At 40.3% G+C, this 14100-nt stretch overlaps 1 protein-coding gene across 2 annotated transcripts in view; it reads right to left on the reverse strand.

Moving 5' to 3' along the window:
* FMN1 (formin 1) overlaps positions 1–14100 on the reverse strand; it is a 435492-nt gene that overhangs the window by 206654 nt on the left and 214738 nt on the right. For both annotated transcript variants that reach the window (XM_040226990.1, XM_040226989.1), the window contains one exon: positions 9299–9449. In XM_040226990.1, coding sequence (XP_040082924.1) covers positions 9299–9449 — 151 coding nt within the window. The remainder of the gene's footprint in view (positions 1–9298; positions 9450–14100) is intronic.

Genomic DNA, 14100 nt, shown 5'->3' on the forward strand with positions numbered 1-14100 from the left:
ACCTAGCATAAAAGTTAATGAATGAAAATGAAAACACTAAGACTCAGGTTATTTAGTAACCAGGGCCTGGAGCCAGACCCCAATTAAACCACTCTTGTGGTGAAGGAAGGGATCAAAATGCCCAATAGGTTCCATCTGGCTGCTCCTGTGGGTCAATCTAGAGCCCCACAGCCTCCCCACCTTCTCTCCCCAGCGACGAGGGGCTGGGGCAGTCCTCTTCATGGCGTACAGGGAACTTCATGTAAGGGGCTTGGCAGTGAAGGAAATCAGCTACAAGCAAGCACCACTCCCCAGCCCTTCCCAACCCAACCCCTTTTGCCATCCATTGCGCTGGAGGGGCATAGCCTTCCAATCCCATTTGTACCCCACTGAGGAGATCTGATAATGGTCCTGGCAGAGCCATGGCTTTTCAAAACTTCTGGCAGGGGCCTCGCTGACCCATAACTTGCCTACACACATGATTTCTTCTCATACTGTCTTTGTAAATTGACCATGGCTAACCTTGTTGCCCTAATCAGATCAATCAGAATAACATTTCTTTAGCTGCCGCACGCTGGCAGCCTCCTGGGCTGAGGCGTGACTGTGAGTCAGGCTCAGATACTGAAGGCAGATTTTGGAATTTCCAATGGTCTCAGGTTTCCTTTGCTTTTATCACAGTTGGTGAGCTTTGTTGGGTTGTGTTTACAGCCATGCAAATAAGCCTCAGCTGGAGAGAAATCTGGTCAGGCTAAAGGAAATCAAGCTCTGGGACAAAGGGTATTTTATAAAAAATCATAAGTGTAGCCATAGTCCTGGGGTCAAGCCAGACTGTCCTAGGAAACATGTGGATGGCTTTGTCTGGTGTAACCTGAACTCTGGGCTTGGCCTCTGTACTCTGGAAACTCTATCAGAAGATGGAGGGGAGGCTGGAGGGCCACACTAGCTGATAGGAGCTGGTCAGCTCAGCCACTGGCTACCATCACCAAAGATATTTTTTATTAAGTGGAGACAAGTGTGAAAAGGGAAATATTGCATCTTTGGGGGAAGAAACATCGTGTTTAAGAGTAGATCCATGTTATTCATTGACTAAACAAGGTCTAAATCCATGGTTTCATTCTACTCACACACTTGTACAAACTCAGCTTTAAAATGTATGTGTGAAAGTGTCCACATACAGGTACGACCTGATACTTTGCATCTGGAAAGCATCTTTAGAAATATCTGCTCCAGAGGCCATGAGAGTCACTAAAACTAAGGTCAGAGAGGCTACATGATCGGACACAGTGGCTAACCAGTTACCTTCAAGACCAGACCACTGGAGCCCTTCCACTGCAGTTTCCCCCATCAGATTTCCAGTCCTTCAAAACCCCAATACACAGAGAAACTTTATTTTTAAATAACTATCCAATACGTTTCTGTCTCTTAAGACCATTGTTGTTGTTTAGTCGCTTAATCATATCCGATTCCTTGTGAACCCATGGACTCTAGCCTGCCGGACTCCTCTGTCCACGAGATTTTCCAGGCAAGAACACTGGAGAGGATTTGCCATTTCCTTCTCCAGGGGATCTTCCCAACCCAGGGATCGAACCATGTCTCTTGCATTGGCAAGCTGATTCTTTACCACTGAAAAGGCCACCCGGAAAGGCCCCCTTTAAGATTAGGGGATTACTAAAACCCTAACAATTATTCCCTGAGCTCCCATATACATGTGGCTCACACAACATGGTGCTTATGGTGTCAAGCAGTTTGATCTACAGGTCTGAGCACAAACATGTTGAATCACATGCCTTTCTCTTGTTCAGTCGCTCAGTCATGTCTTACTCTTTGTGACCCCATGGACTGCAGCATACCAGGCTTCCCTGTCTTTCACCATCTCCTTGAGTTTGCTCAGATTCATGTCCATTGAGTCAGTGATGCCATCCAACCATCTCATCCTCTGTTGCCCCCTTCTCCTCCTGCCCTCAATCTTTCCCAGCATCAGGGTCTTTTCCATTTGTCCATTTGCCCTCTAATAATGTCCCCATCTGCAAAGGAAAAGTAATGACCATATCTTTGGAATTTATCTAATCAAACTTTGTCTTTTGACAGATGAAAACCCTAAGACCCAGAGAAGCTAAAGAATTTGCCCAAGATTCCATAGTTGGCTAAATTCAGAGCCAACCAGGTCTATGGACAACAAAGCCAGCACTCTTTTCACTAAACAAGGACCAGAAAATACAATTCAGGCTTCTCCAAGTGAATATAAAGTCAGCACTTGTAGTTAAATTCAGACCAACAGACCTTTTGTCAAGTCCTTAAGAGCACAGGTTCTGGGATGGTTGGTGGATTCATCATTACACACATGTGTAATGATGGGCAAGTTACATAAACGTCTAAGCTCCAGCTTCCTCAACTACAAAATGGGAATAATCATAGAAAGATCTCACTGGGTTCTTATGACAACTGGATAAGTTAATCAATGCTAGGAGCATTAACCATTATTATTGCTATTGAAATCTTGTCACCTTCACTTGAAAGATTCTACATAAATACAAGATTATTAAGGCTTCTGTCCATATTAAGCACATATTTATTAATGTGCACATGTGTGTGCATGTGGCATGGGGGCTGTTTTGACCTTTGACTATATCAGAGATGTGTATACTTTGCAAAGCATTTATGTGTTCAGTTTTGCAAGCATCCATGTGACTTGGGTTTGCGACTTAAACACACATGTAACATCTTTGCTCATTATTGGTATTTCCTCACATACTTTTAGCTTAGCACTGGAGGCCAGAGAAATCACTGACACCATCAAAGTCCCTTCACTAACACTCATTCTCAAACCACTGTCTAGCTCTAGCCAGTCACAATCTTAGAAAAGGTCTAAGTATATATATAAATGTGTTAAGTATAAATGAATGAGGTCCAGAAAAATACAGGTGAGATTTCAAAAATTTTACTCTACTAGGAGTAAAGGAGAACATACTTAAAAAATAAAAAGATATTTAGAATTGTTCTCTCATAGTACATCTTGTAACATCTAATCAATTTCTTTATTTTCCAATCAAAGAACCCTAAGTCTATATTCAAATACATCTTCACTCCCTTTAGATATGGACAATGTAAAGAACGCTGTGTGTGTGGCAGGGGAGAAGAAGGAAGGTGATCCCAGAATCAGTCTCAAAGGGGCTAAGTCTAATACTTCATAAATTTTTATACTGCTGTCATTCATTCTAAGTACTGGAACTGTGCCTACTAATGATTTCTATTCTACTAATACCTGTAAGTCTTTCGAGTATGCATTTGGCTCCCAATACCTTGAGTGGATAATTTGCTGTGAAATCTGGCCTCATGGTCCAAAGTAAAGAAATTTAACAAGAAGAAAGGTAGTGCTGAGGGGCAGTTAACTCTGTTGTAGGTTCTACAGCCCCGGCTCTAGGATAGAAGCCACTTTAGCTCTGGAGCTCAGCATTCGAAGGTGCCCTCTTGTGGTGTGGGTAGGAACTGAACACCCTACAATCCTCGAGCTGGCTTGAGGTATAAACCCAGATTAAGTTACTGTTTTAACAGCCAACAAGAGAAACATAGCTGAACTCCAAGAATAATACTCAAATTCAACATTCTGAAAGAATCATTGATATCCATACTTGACAAGTTCTAACAACCATTTAAAAAAATAAGTAAATAAAGTAAAAGTACAACCTAACTTTCTGGGCTGTCTTATTTCCAAATAAAATTTACAAGACAGAATTTTTGTAAGCTGGTGCTTGCCATGGAACAGAAGCTCCCGTTTGCTTTCAGTACATTTGGCCAGTCAGGGATCTTTAAACCAAAGAACAGGAAAGCCCAGATCATTCCAGATATCACTCAAAGAATCTGGACATAGCACTAATAACCTCAAGGTCATATATTGGTGTAATCAACACACGGGGCAAGTGATTTCACTCACTGCTATAGATGATAACCCCTAACCTCACTGCTCATTTTTCAAACACATGAGAAATGGAAAGGGCTGGGCAAATGCACTCCCATTCCTGGGCGGAGGGGGGCGGGGAGGGGAATAATGCACAGACCTTACCAAGGCGGTCCAGAGAAATTATCTTTGTACACAAAAGCTGAAATTATATAAACTTGGAAGGCAACAGGTTATGAAAACCCTATAAATTTACGTTCAGAATTCCAAATGATGTTCTCCTTCCACTATTCTCCCCTCCCCACTAAACTGAGACACCAAGTCTGGGATTTGAGAGTTACAGCTACAATCCTGGCCAAAGTGACCCAATTACAACTGAAAGCTTTTGGCTCCAGGAAGTTTCAACAGACAAGCCTCTGAGGGACCATCACCACCCCTCCCTACACCATCACCCCCACCAATGATCAGGGAATAGCCACTATCTCATTAATTCTTAAGAAATCTCTATTAAAATGGCCGAGGGAGAGGAATGATTTTTATGTATCTTACAGAGGAGGGAACAGGCACGGACATTATTCCTAATTCAAAGTAAGATCGTGCCATTTCAACAGAGAAAGAACATTGGCAGGTCATGCTGATTTTCTGAATGCAGCTGGGCAAGTTTAGAAAGCAATTGGAAAGTTTATCGGAGTAGCTACTTCTCTGACAGGCACCAGGACAAAGAATCTCAGACGATGAAAGCAGCTTTCTGTCTCCTTGTCAAGGCGCTGACCTGCCTTTCCGCAGAATACATGTAACTTAGAGATAGTATAAATATGGGCATACTGACGGTGAAAACTCTTACTTCACAGTGCAAAAAGACATATCAACCACTGTAAGATGAACTACTAGATGTCTGTAGGATGTGCCATTAAAGGAAGCTGTGGAATTCTTCCACAAATACTGAAGAACAGGAATGATCTAAAGGTGACCATTTGCAAAGCTTCAGGAAAGGACACACTTATATTTGAAGGCCCTCTAACAGTGGTTCCCAACCTTTTTGGCACAAGGGACCTGGTTTCATGGAAGACAATTTTTCCATGGACTGGGGGCAGGGCTTGGGATAATTCAAGTACATTACATTTACTGTGCACTCTATTTCTATCATTATTACATTAGTTCCACCTCAGATCATCAGGCATTAGATCCTGGAGGTTGGGGACCCCTGCTCTACAAGGTTGTGGGAATAAGTGATGTTCAAGAATTTCTTTGCAAAGTTTTCATATTTGTTCATAAACTAACAGATTATTACATTTCTAGAGAATACTTAAAAGTACTTTCACAATCATGATTTCATTTTATCCTCAGAACAACCCTGAAGGGTTGTTATTCCCTATTTTGTAGAGAAAGAATTAGTGTGTACAAGTTATACAACTTTCCTGAAAGCTGTCAGAGAGCAAAAAAAAAAAAAAAAGGAGGTGGTATTAAGCATTGGTAGTATAGACAAGAGATGATGTTTTGAGCTCTGGTTCTCAATTTGGTAAATGTTACGTTTGTCGCGGCACAATGGTCTCGGGTCACAAATGAGGAAGGCTCATGTCTGAGTATGCAATTAAGAATTTGTCATAGTTAGGGTCAAAGGAAAACAGTTCCAATTCTCCATATTATTTTATAGTTGGACTTATACCCAAAGTGTCTTTTCATTCAAAGATCTGGATTCCTATTGAAAGACCCTGAAGAAAACCCTGGATAATTTCACCATGTAGGACATATTTGAGATTTGCACAAGTGTAGCTGAATCCTGTTGATGATTCTAACAATGGCTATTCTCATTTACAAATGTCAAAATCAATTACCCTAGTAAAATCTATTATCTTTAAGTACGGTGAATTACTGTTTAAGGAAGAGTGGAGATATATACTGAGGCTCTTCTACATCCTCTCAAGGTTCTGTCATTATCAATTACTTCCTGTGAAATGCATACAAACCCTAGAAGTCATCTTTATCTCTCTAGATCTCGTTTCTTACAGGCCAAAATGAAGGTACCGAATTAGTTGATCAGGAAGGCTCCTTCTAATTCTTAGACTGTGTTTAACTAGAAAACAGGATCCTGGCCCAGTTTAAGAAGATATGTATCAAAAAGAAAAGAAAAGAAGCTATATATCTGTTTACTTAAAACTAGTGCCAGTGGTGGGAACTGTTATAAAAGATGGAAGTAGAAATTCATATCTGAGTTTAGCAGAACCATGACAATTTGAACAGTTCTCAACTAAAAATGTGGGATACACAGATGGATGCAAACCAGCTCTACTTAAGAGATGCTCACTTATATGTCTCAGTTTTAGCAAAGTCCCAGAGGCCAAGGTTCAGAATGCTGAATTTTTAAAACTCCAACATATACTCCACCTTTGGTCACCATAAAAAGATGTATTTGGCAAGTGTTTCCTGGTCATATTGTATGGGAACCATTCTGTGGTTAGGCTAACAAAGCTGGCCTCCAGTGCTCAAAGTCCCAGTTGCTCACAATCGCAAAGATAAAATTCACTTTTATCTTCATTCTCAGAGAAAAGAAAAAAAAAAAAAACATCTGACTTTCAGAAGAGACAGAGGGATCCATCTTGATGTTGGCGATCTGGTAACGGGCACAGAGGGAAGGCATATAGGAGGCAGGTTCAGAGTTTTCTGGCATTGACTGAACTCATTATTTTCTTTAAAACTTAGAATATCTCAGCTCTAAGGTGGGATACAAGCTCTCTGCAGACTTCAAGCAGCCTCAAGACCATCAAAACCCTGTAGTCATTTTATTGTTTAGTCGCCAAGTTGTATGCAGCTCTGCAACCTCATGGACGGTAGCTTGCCAGGCTCTTCTGTCCATGGGACTTCTCAGGCAGAAATACTGGAGTGGGTTGCCATTTCCTTCTCCAGGAGCTCTTCCCAACCCAGTGATCGACCATGTCTCCTACCTGGCAAGTGGATTCTTTGCAACTAAGCCACCAAGAAAGCCCAGTAGACCTACTTTAAGGAAAAAATAGTGACTTCACATGTGCACAGATTCTTTGGGGGTAACAGCAACCTCAATGTTCAGAAAGATTAAAGAGCTTAAATGAAGGATATTTTACCCCTCAGAAAAACAAACACATCAAGTACTAACTGCCTTAGTGAAAAATCCTTTGTTGACGAGGCAACCAATTATAAGAAATAAGAATAAACTAAAAAAATAATGCTTTCATGTTTCAAAAACAAATGCTTCAATGTTTTAAAAATTCCCATTCATCAAAATAGAAAGAATTAGCTTTATGAATAAATAACATGTAATCAAGCATCCAGAGAGAGGAAAACACAAGGAGTAATAGCAATCTTAAAAGAAAAAGAGAACAAAAGTAAATTTTATGTGATATTGGGTAAGAAAACATTCAATGGATTTCCTGGATGGTCAGAGAAAACTTCCTGGAAGAGGCAATATGATGCCACCTTTGGAATATAGAGATTCTGGTTCTGCCTTTTGTATAGAAACAAGTAGTCTTCTGTTCCTATAGATGGCATTTAAAAAGCAAGCTGGCCTGCTAAAGCAAATTATTTCAATGTCATAGGATTCTAATCACACATGTATATATTTCATAGTCTATCATTTGACTTCTTGCCTGTAACTAAGTTGTTTCATGCAATATGTCCTCTTAAAAGATTTGTTCTGATATTTAATTATAATTGGGATCACATTTTTTATCAGGAAAACTGATAAATTCCATCAAACAAAACAAAAAATTCCATCAAACTTAATAGGTAAAAAACTTTGATAATGATTTTTACGTATAATTCAAGTCAGTGGTCCAATTTGTTTAAACAGAAAATTGCATTCAGACTTCTGCCATTTCCCCCACTATGAGGCACAGCAGATTTCTCAATCATAATGTTATTTGAGATATGAACCAATGTATGCACCTCAGTGTATAATTTAAGATGAAGAGTTGATGAAACTCTCATTCGATATTAGACACTCTCAAAACACTTCTTCCAATCCTCTTAGATTTGAATTTCACAACAACCTGATGGCTCAGGTAGACCCAGATATTGTTAATTCTGTCTTAAAGAGAAGGGAAAATATGGCCTGAAGAAGTGAGACAAGCTGCCCAAATCACATTGTAAATCAACAGCAGAACCAAGTACTGCAAAGCTGACCCTTGAACAACTAAGGAGTTCATTTGCATATAGCTTAGAGTCAGCCCTCAGCACCCATGGATTCAGCTAACTGTTTAAGACTCTATTATTTACTATTGAAAAATATCCACATCCAAGTGGACCCGTGCAGCTCGAACTCACACTGCTCATGGGCCAACTGACTTTCCTCAACACCATCTATGTTGTCATCCCAACATAAAGGCAGAGAGAGAGGAGCAGCGGCAGCAACAGTGGCAGAACGAGAGCAGCGAGCACTAGCTGGGGGCTGCCTGGGTGCCAGGCACCCTGGGGGCACACTGTGTAAGTGACCTCACTCGAGTCTTTCTTAGAGCAATATGGATAGCGGGGCACGGCAAGTGAAAGGACTTTGACTTGGGCCACACAGTCAGTGCAGGCACACTGGTCACTCAGCTCCACACCTTCTGACTGCTTGATCTTGCTCTCTGATGGGTGGCTCATGGCCTCAGATTTTTAGCCCTCCAGTCTGCCCAGAGGTCACCTTCTCCATGAGGACTACTCTGAACACGCTGTATTCAAGCCTGTAACCCATCCTCCCACTCCTCCCAAAGATGATCCTCCTTACGCTGCTTGCTCTTATCACATGACTTGCCTTTTTGATGTTGATTGTCAATATAATGTTTTGTTTTTGATGTTGATTGTCAATATAATCTGTTTTGTTTTTTCACCAACATACCCAGGTGCTCAGACAGTGCTATCCAATAGAACTTTCTATAAAAACGAAAATGCTCTTTAATCTGCTGTATGGTAGCCACTAGCCAGAAGAATAAAACTGAAAAGTGGCAAATGCCACTTGAAGAACCAAATATTTAAATTGATCTAATGTGATGACTTAACCTGGTCACATGTGGCTCAGGAATACCCTACTGGATAGCATGGGCCTAAAACAAAGCTAGCACAAATACACTCTCAATAAATAGTTGTTCAATGAGTGAATTTATAAATAAGTAAGGCATATTTTCCACATAGCCTACAGACCACTTTTCACTAAATCAGTTTTTTTTTTACAATAGAATTAATGGCTGGAAAAAAGTTCAGATTAAGAAAATAGTTTGAAAATTCAGACAATATGACCAAAATAGTTAAGTACAGATTTCTCAAACTATTTCTCAAACTATTGGCTCCTTGATGTCAAAATCTTCCAAAACATTTTTTTGAAAACAGAGTGAAAGCAAACCAGCAGCACACAATGAAACCCCATGCAGGACAAAAAACAGTGACATAGTTATGATTACTATAGCCAGGCAATACCTTTTTGACCTTGTTTTTTTTCTCATAGGTCTCTGAGAGAGGTTTTTTCTTCTGCTGAGGTATGTCTTTGGAGAATAAATACTCAAATTCGCTAGTATCCCGAATATCAGGTTCTTCTAAGGAATCCCATAAAGTTGGCGTAGAATTTTGGCTTAAAAGAGAAAATGGGAAGTTAAAGGTAAGAACCAAACAAAATAGAACAGAATACAGCGACATCCTTAATTCATTTTTTAACTCCTTTAAAAACTCTAATAAAGCTTGAAGAAAAGCTTTTTATGATTATACATTTTAAAATCAAAATATACTACAAAGCATGAAAGCAAACAGAGATTTCCAAAACAGAATTGTCCTTGTGTGAGTACCCGTTGTTTTGAGAAAGAACCAGAGAAACCCTGTGGGGCCAGAGCTCCTGGGGTGTGTAAGCTGCCCCTCCCTCAGTCTATGGCATTTTCATGATGGGTAAAAATGGGCATTGTATAAAGGCTGGAAGTGAAGTGAAAGGGAAAGTGTTAGTCGCTCAGTCCTTTGTGACTCTTTGTGACCCCACAGACTGTAGCCCGCCAGGCTCCTGTGTCCATGGGATTTCCCAAGCAAGAATACTGGAATGGGTGGCCACTTCCTTCTCCAGGGGCTCATCCTGTCCCTGGGACTGAACCATGGTCTCCTGCATTGCAGGCAGATTCTTTACCATCTGAGCAACCATTCTGAAACATTCCATGGGATAATTCCCAAATATAATGAAAGTGGAGTGATAAAGTGAGGATTTATCCTCTTGTAGATTTTTTTTCTATTCATTTCAAATATGGTTTTTGGGTTTAGCTCACATCAACTAAGTACAGGACCCATATATGTATATATACATATATATGAATAGGCTGTGCTCATTTAGACATATTTGATTTAAAATACACTACCTCAACAATAGTGTTAATAAACAAACAATGCCATTGCACCAGCCCCCACAGAGATCAGCTAAAGCACCCATGCAGAGACTGTATTGTTTATTTGCTTTTTTCTCTCTCTAAAAACAGGTACAGCCTAGTTTTGAAACAAAGGAAGGAAAGAAGATATGGGAAATCAAGTTCAAAAGAACCGCCTCGGAGAACGGCCTTAGGTGGATTACTATTCAGGCTCCTTTTAGCCAGAACGTATTTTCTAAATATCTACTTTCTTAACTTACTTTCTCACCTTATTTTAAAGCACTATTAATGCCCAAAGACGGTTTAAAAAAAAAAAGTCTTATCTACTCTTCAAATAGACACATCAAATGTGTATGTTTGTTATGATCCATATCTAAAAATACTTATCTTTGTTTCAATACATATTTTCCCAGTGAATGAAAAGGAAAGAAACTACTATTACATAGTGTGGTCAGTACAGTTTTTTGATACTAAATGACAATTTTTTTTGTATTTGAAACCGTTGGCAACCCTGTCTTTTCAGGCCTGAGTGTTCACATTTTGCTATGTGTCTGCCTTTCCTGTGAAATATGACATTTGGGTTCTTGCCCATAACAAAACTGAACATTTGCTTTTCTCCACTTTGTTTTCCTATTACCATTTCTCTAACGTAATATTTGAGTCATTTAAGAATATATATGTGACATATCTAAGTTATAATATATAACAGATAGTGAGTACCTATGAAATCATCACCCAAGGGCTAGAATATTCCCAGTGAAGTGCATCCATCTGTGTGTGCTCCTTTCTCAGCATCGCTCCTGCCCACACTCACTTAACTTGAGTTCAAAACATGAACACCTTTAATGTTAAATGCTTTTCTCAGCTGCTTTTGGCAAAAGGGTTCTTGGTGGGAGAAGACAACCAGGAAATTGTGGAGCATGCTGCCTCAGACCTGTGGACAGGGCCTCAGCAAGGTTCTGGGAGGCTAAGGAGAGGGTGCCATGAGGCAGGTAATGTCATGCACAAGGAAGATAATTCAGATCCATCCGCCCATCTCCTGCAGCTGTACCACCTGGCCCCAGCTCCAAGGACTCTGAGCTCAGGTCAGCATGATGAGGGTTGTACCTCACTCATATACTGAAGTAAATTGGCTTTGGCAGTCATGTTTAGCAGCTCATGGCCATTTCCAACATTATTTCTATGGGAAAAGGCATTTCCAAAAATGAATCACAGAATTTTGGAATACCACTTCTTAGCAGGTTGCAGGCAACTGGGTTGGTGGGGCAGTAACAAGGAGCTGCTCTCACAACGGACCATCTGCCATCATGTCAACTTTTTCCTGACCACTGAATCAATTTTAGCTCGAAAGAAGAGGAAGAGGAAGGCAGGAGGAGGAGGAGGAGGTGAGGGGAGCAATAATGGAGCAGGGAAGCATGCAGGCATAAGCAGGAAGGAGGGTGGGGCAGAAAGAGGGCAGAGGGAGAGGAAAGATGCTTTCTCCTTAGGAAGGCACTTATGAGGAAGCCCAACAAAGTGGTTGGATGAGTGTTTTTCTTTAAAAAAAATAAAATAAATGGCTTTTCCCTACTCGAGAAGCAGAAAACAGACATCAAAGAAAGCAAAACAGTGAAAGTTCAAAATCCCATTAGCTGGAGGACAGGCAGTGTGTATATAATAGAGAAAATTCATTTTTTATTCCTAATTCCTCAGAAGACCAAGATAAAAATTTGTCACATATATTATGAAGTACTTACTCCTCTGGTGATACAAAATAGCACCTCTTTCCAGATAATTTTACTTCTGTCCATAATGAGTAGTACACAGCACCTTCAGACCATTTTAATTTAAAAGATGTAGTCATGCTCCGAGGTACAAAGATACTTTGAGGAACCCATGATAAGAGACTAAACCCCTGTGCCTAGAACTCAGGCTCAAAGCTGACATGTTCACCAAGCAGGGATTTCCTGAAGTCCCGGGTCGGGAAAGTGGGTATACCCATCTAACTTTTCATTTAGCTCAAAATGGACTTGCTAGGGGGAGCAGGACTTCCAACTCCATATGCCGATTCTTCCTCTGCAGCCGGCAGTGTCCACATTTCCCCATTTTATAAGAAAGTTGGTCGTTTTGGATTAGAAGTCAGTCCTGCTCCAGTCTGAGCTCATCTTAACCTACCTAATCACATCTTCAACACGCCTATTTACAAGTAAGGTCACAGTCTGAGGTAAGGGGGAGGGGTCGAGGCCATTAGTAAATCAATTTAGGGGGAAGCAATTCAATTCGTAACAAAACTAAAGCCCCAGATTTATGGTGAAGCTGGTAAGAACTTGAGCATTCAACTGTTTTCTCTCTCAAAATGTCCAACTACATAAGGACGGGAAAAATGCAATGATTACCTCCAGCTTGTCTTTGTTGTTTTAAACAGTGAAGGACTCACATCTCCTAGTTGTCACTATTACGCCACTGATATGGTCCAGGCTATTATTTGCTCATGAAGTCTTATGGGAATGAAGCTGAGGCAGGTTAGGGAGACCCAAGTGTGGAACAGCTCTGTGTGCCCTCAGAACACACAATGCCAGGGCTGATGGGTGAGCTTCATCACCCTGGAATGACTGCACATTAATTTGAGAACACTAATAAGGGAACACGGCTCCAAATATTCTGAGAAATAGTTTCTTAGGAAATGTCAGCTGAGCTTTGAGCGGGAAAAGAGGAATGCCAGTACATTGGTTAATGGTAGGAGCTATTTCAGGACTATTTCATGGTTTTTTAATCATTTACTTGGGAAATTTAAATATAGAGTATTAACATTAAAAAAAAAAAACATTTGTGGCTCTTACTTTTTGATGAGAGGAAAGGGGCCAAATACAAAGTATACAATCAACTTGGTTCACCATATGCTAGTGTCAAGGTGTGCCCCATCCCTCCTAGAGTGATTTCCATTTACTTGCTCACCGAACTGCATGTTATTTTGTTCAATATCCTGCCGTTTCTAAGCAGAATGTTACAAAACTAGAAAAATTTTAAACCACATCTTAATTTGGGGAATAAGTTCAAAAACTTAAGTGTGAAAATCTATTCTATATTTGCTGTTCTTTGCCAACAAATGAACTTCACATCTAAAGAATAGTCAAGAAGCCACTCAATATATTTCTAATTGTCCTCCTGATGGGCTCCAAAATGAGGCAGAAGAAATCCAATCAGATCTGTTTGAGTGGAAATTTTCAAGCAAGCATCTCTTGCTGCCTTACAGACCCATGATAACAACCTATACAAATGGAAGATGCTTTTTAGCTATCTAACCATTGGCACTTTCTCTAGAGGGCAACAAAGTATAAAAATGTGAGGGCACTCAGTGGCGAGGGGTATCAGAGTTCAAGCAGAGATAATTGATAATTTAATACTCCCCTCTAAACTCAACATTCAGACAACTAAGATCATCGCATCTGGTCCCATCACTTCATGGCAAATAGACGGGGAAACAGTGGAAACAGTGACAGACTTTATTTTGGGGGGCTCTAAAATCACTGCAGATGGTGATTGCAGCCATGAAATTAAAAGACACTTGCTCTTTGGAAGAAAGGTTATGACCAACCTAGACAGCATATTAAAAAGCAGAGACATTACTTTGCCAACAGAAGTCCATATAGTCAAAGCTATTCATGGTTTCTCCAGTAGTCATGTATGGATGTGAGAGTTGGACTATAAAGAAAGCTGAGCACTGAAGAATTGATGCTTTTGAAGTGTGGTGTTGGAGAAGACTCTTGAGAGTCCCTTGGACTGCAAGGACAGTCGACCAGTCCATCCTAAAGGAAATCAGTCCATCCTAAAGGAAATCAGTCCTCAATATTCATTGGAAGGACTGATGCTGAAGCTGAAACTTCACCTGATATGAAGAACTGA

Source organism: Oryx dammah, unplaced genomic scaffold (genome assembly GCF_014754425.2).
Source record: "Oryx dammah isolate SB20612 unplaced genomic scaffold, SCBI_Odam_1.1 HiC_scaffold_26, whole genome shotgun sequence".
Taxonomy (NCBI): Eukaryota; Metazoa; Chordata; class Mammalia; order Artiodactyla; family Bovidae; genus Oryx; species Oryx dammah.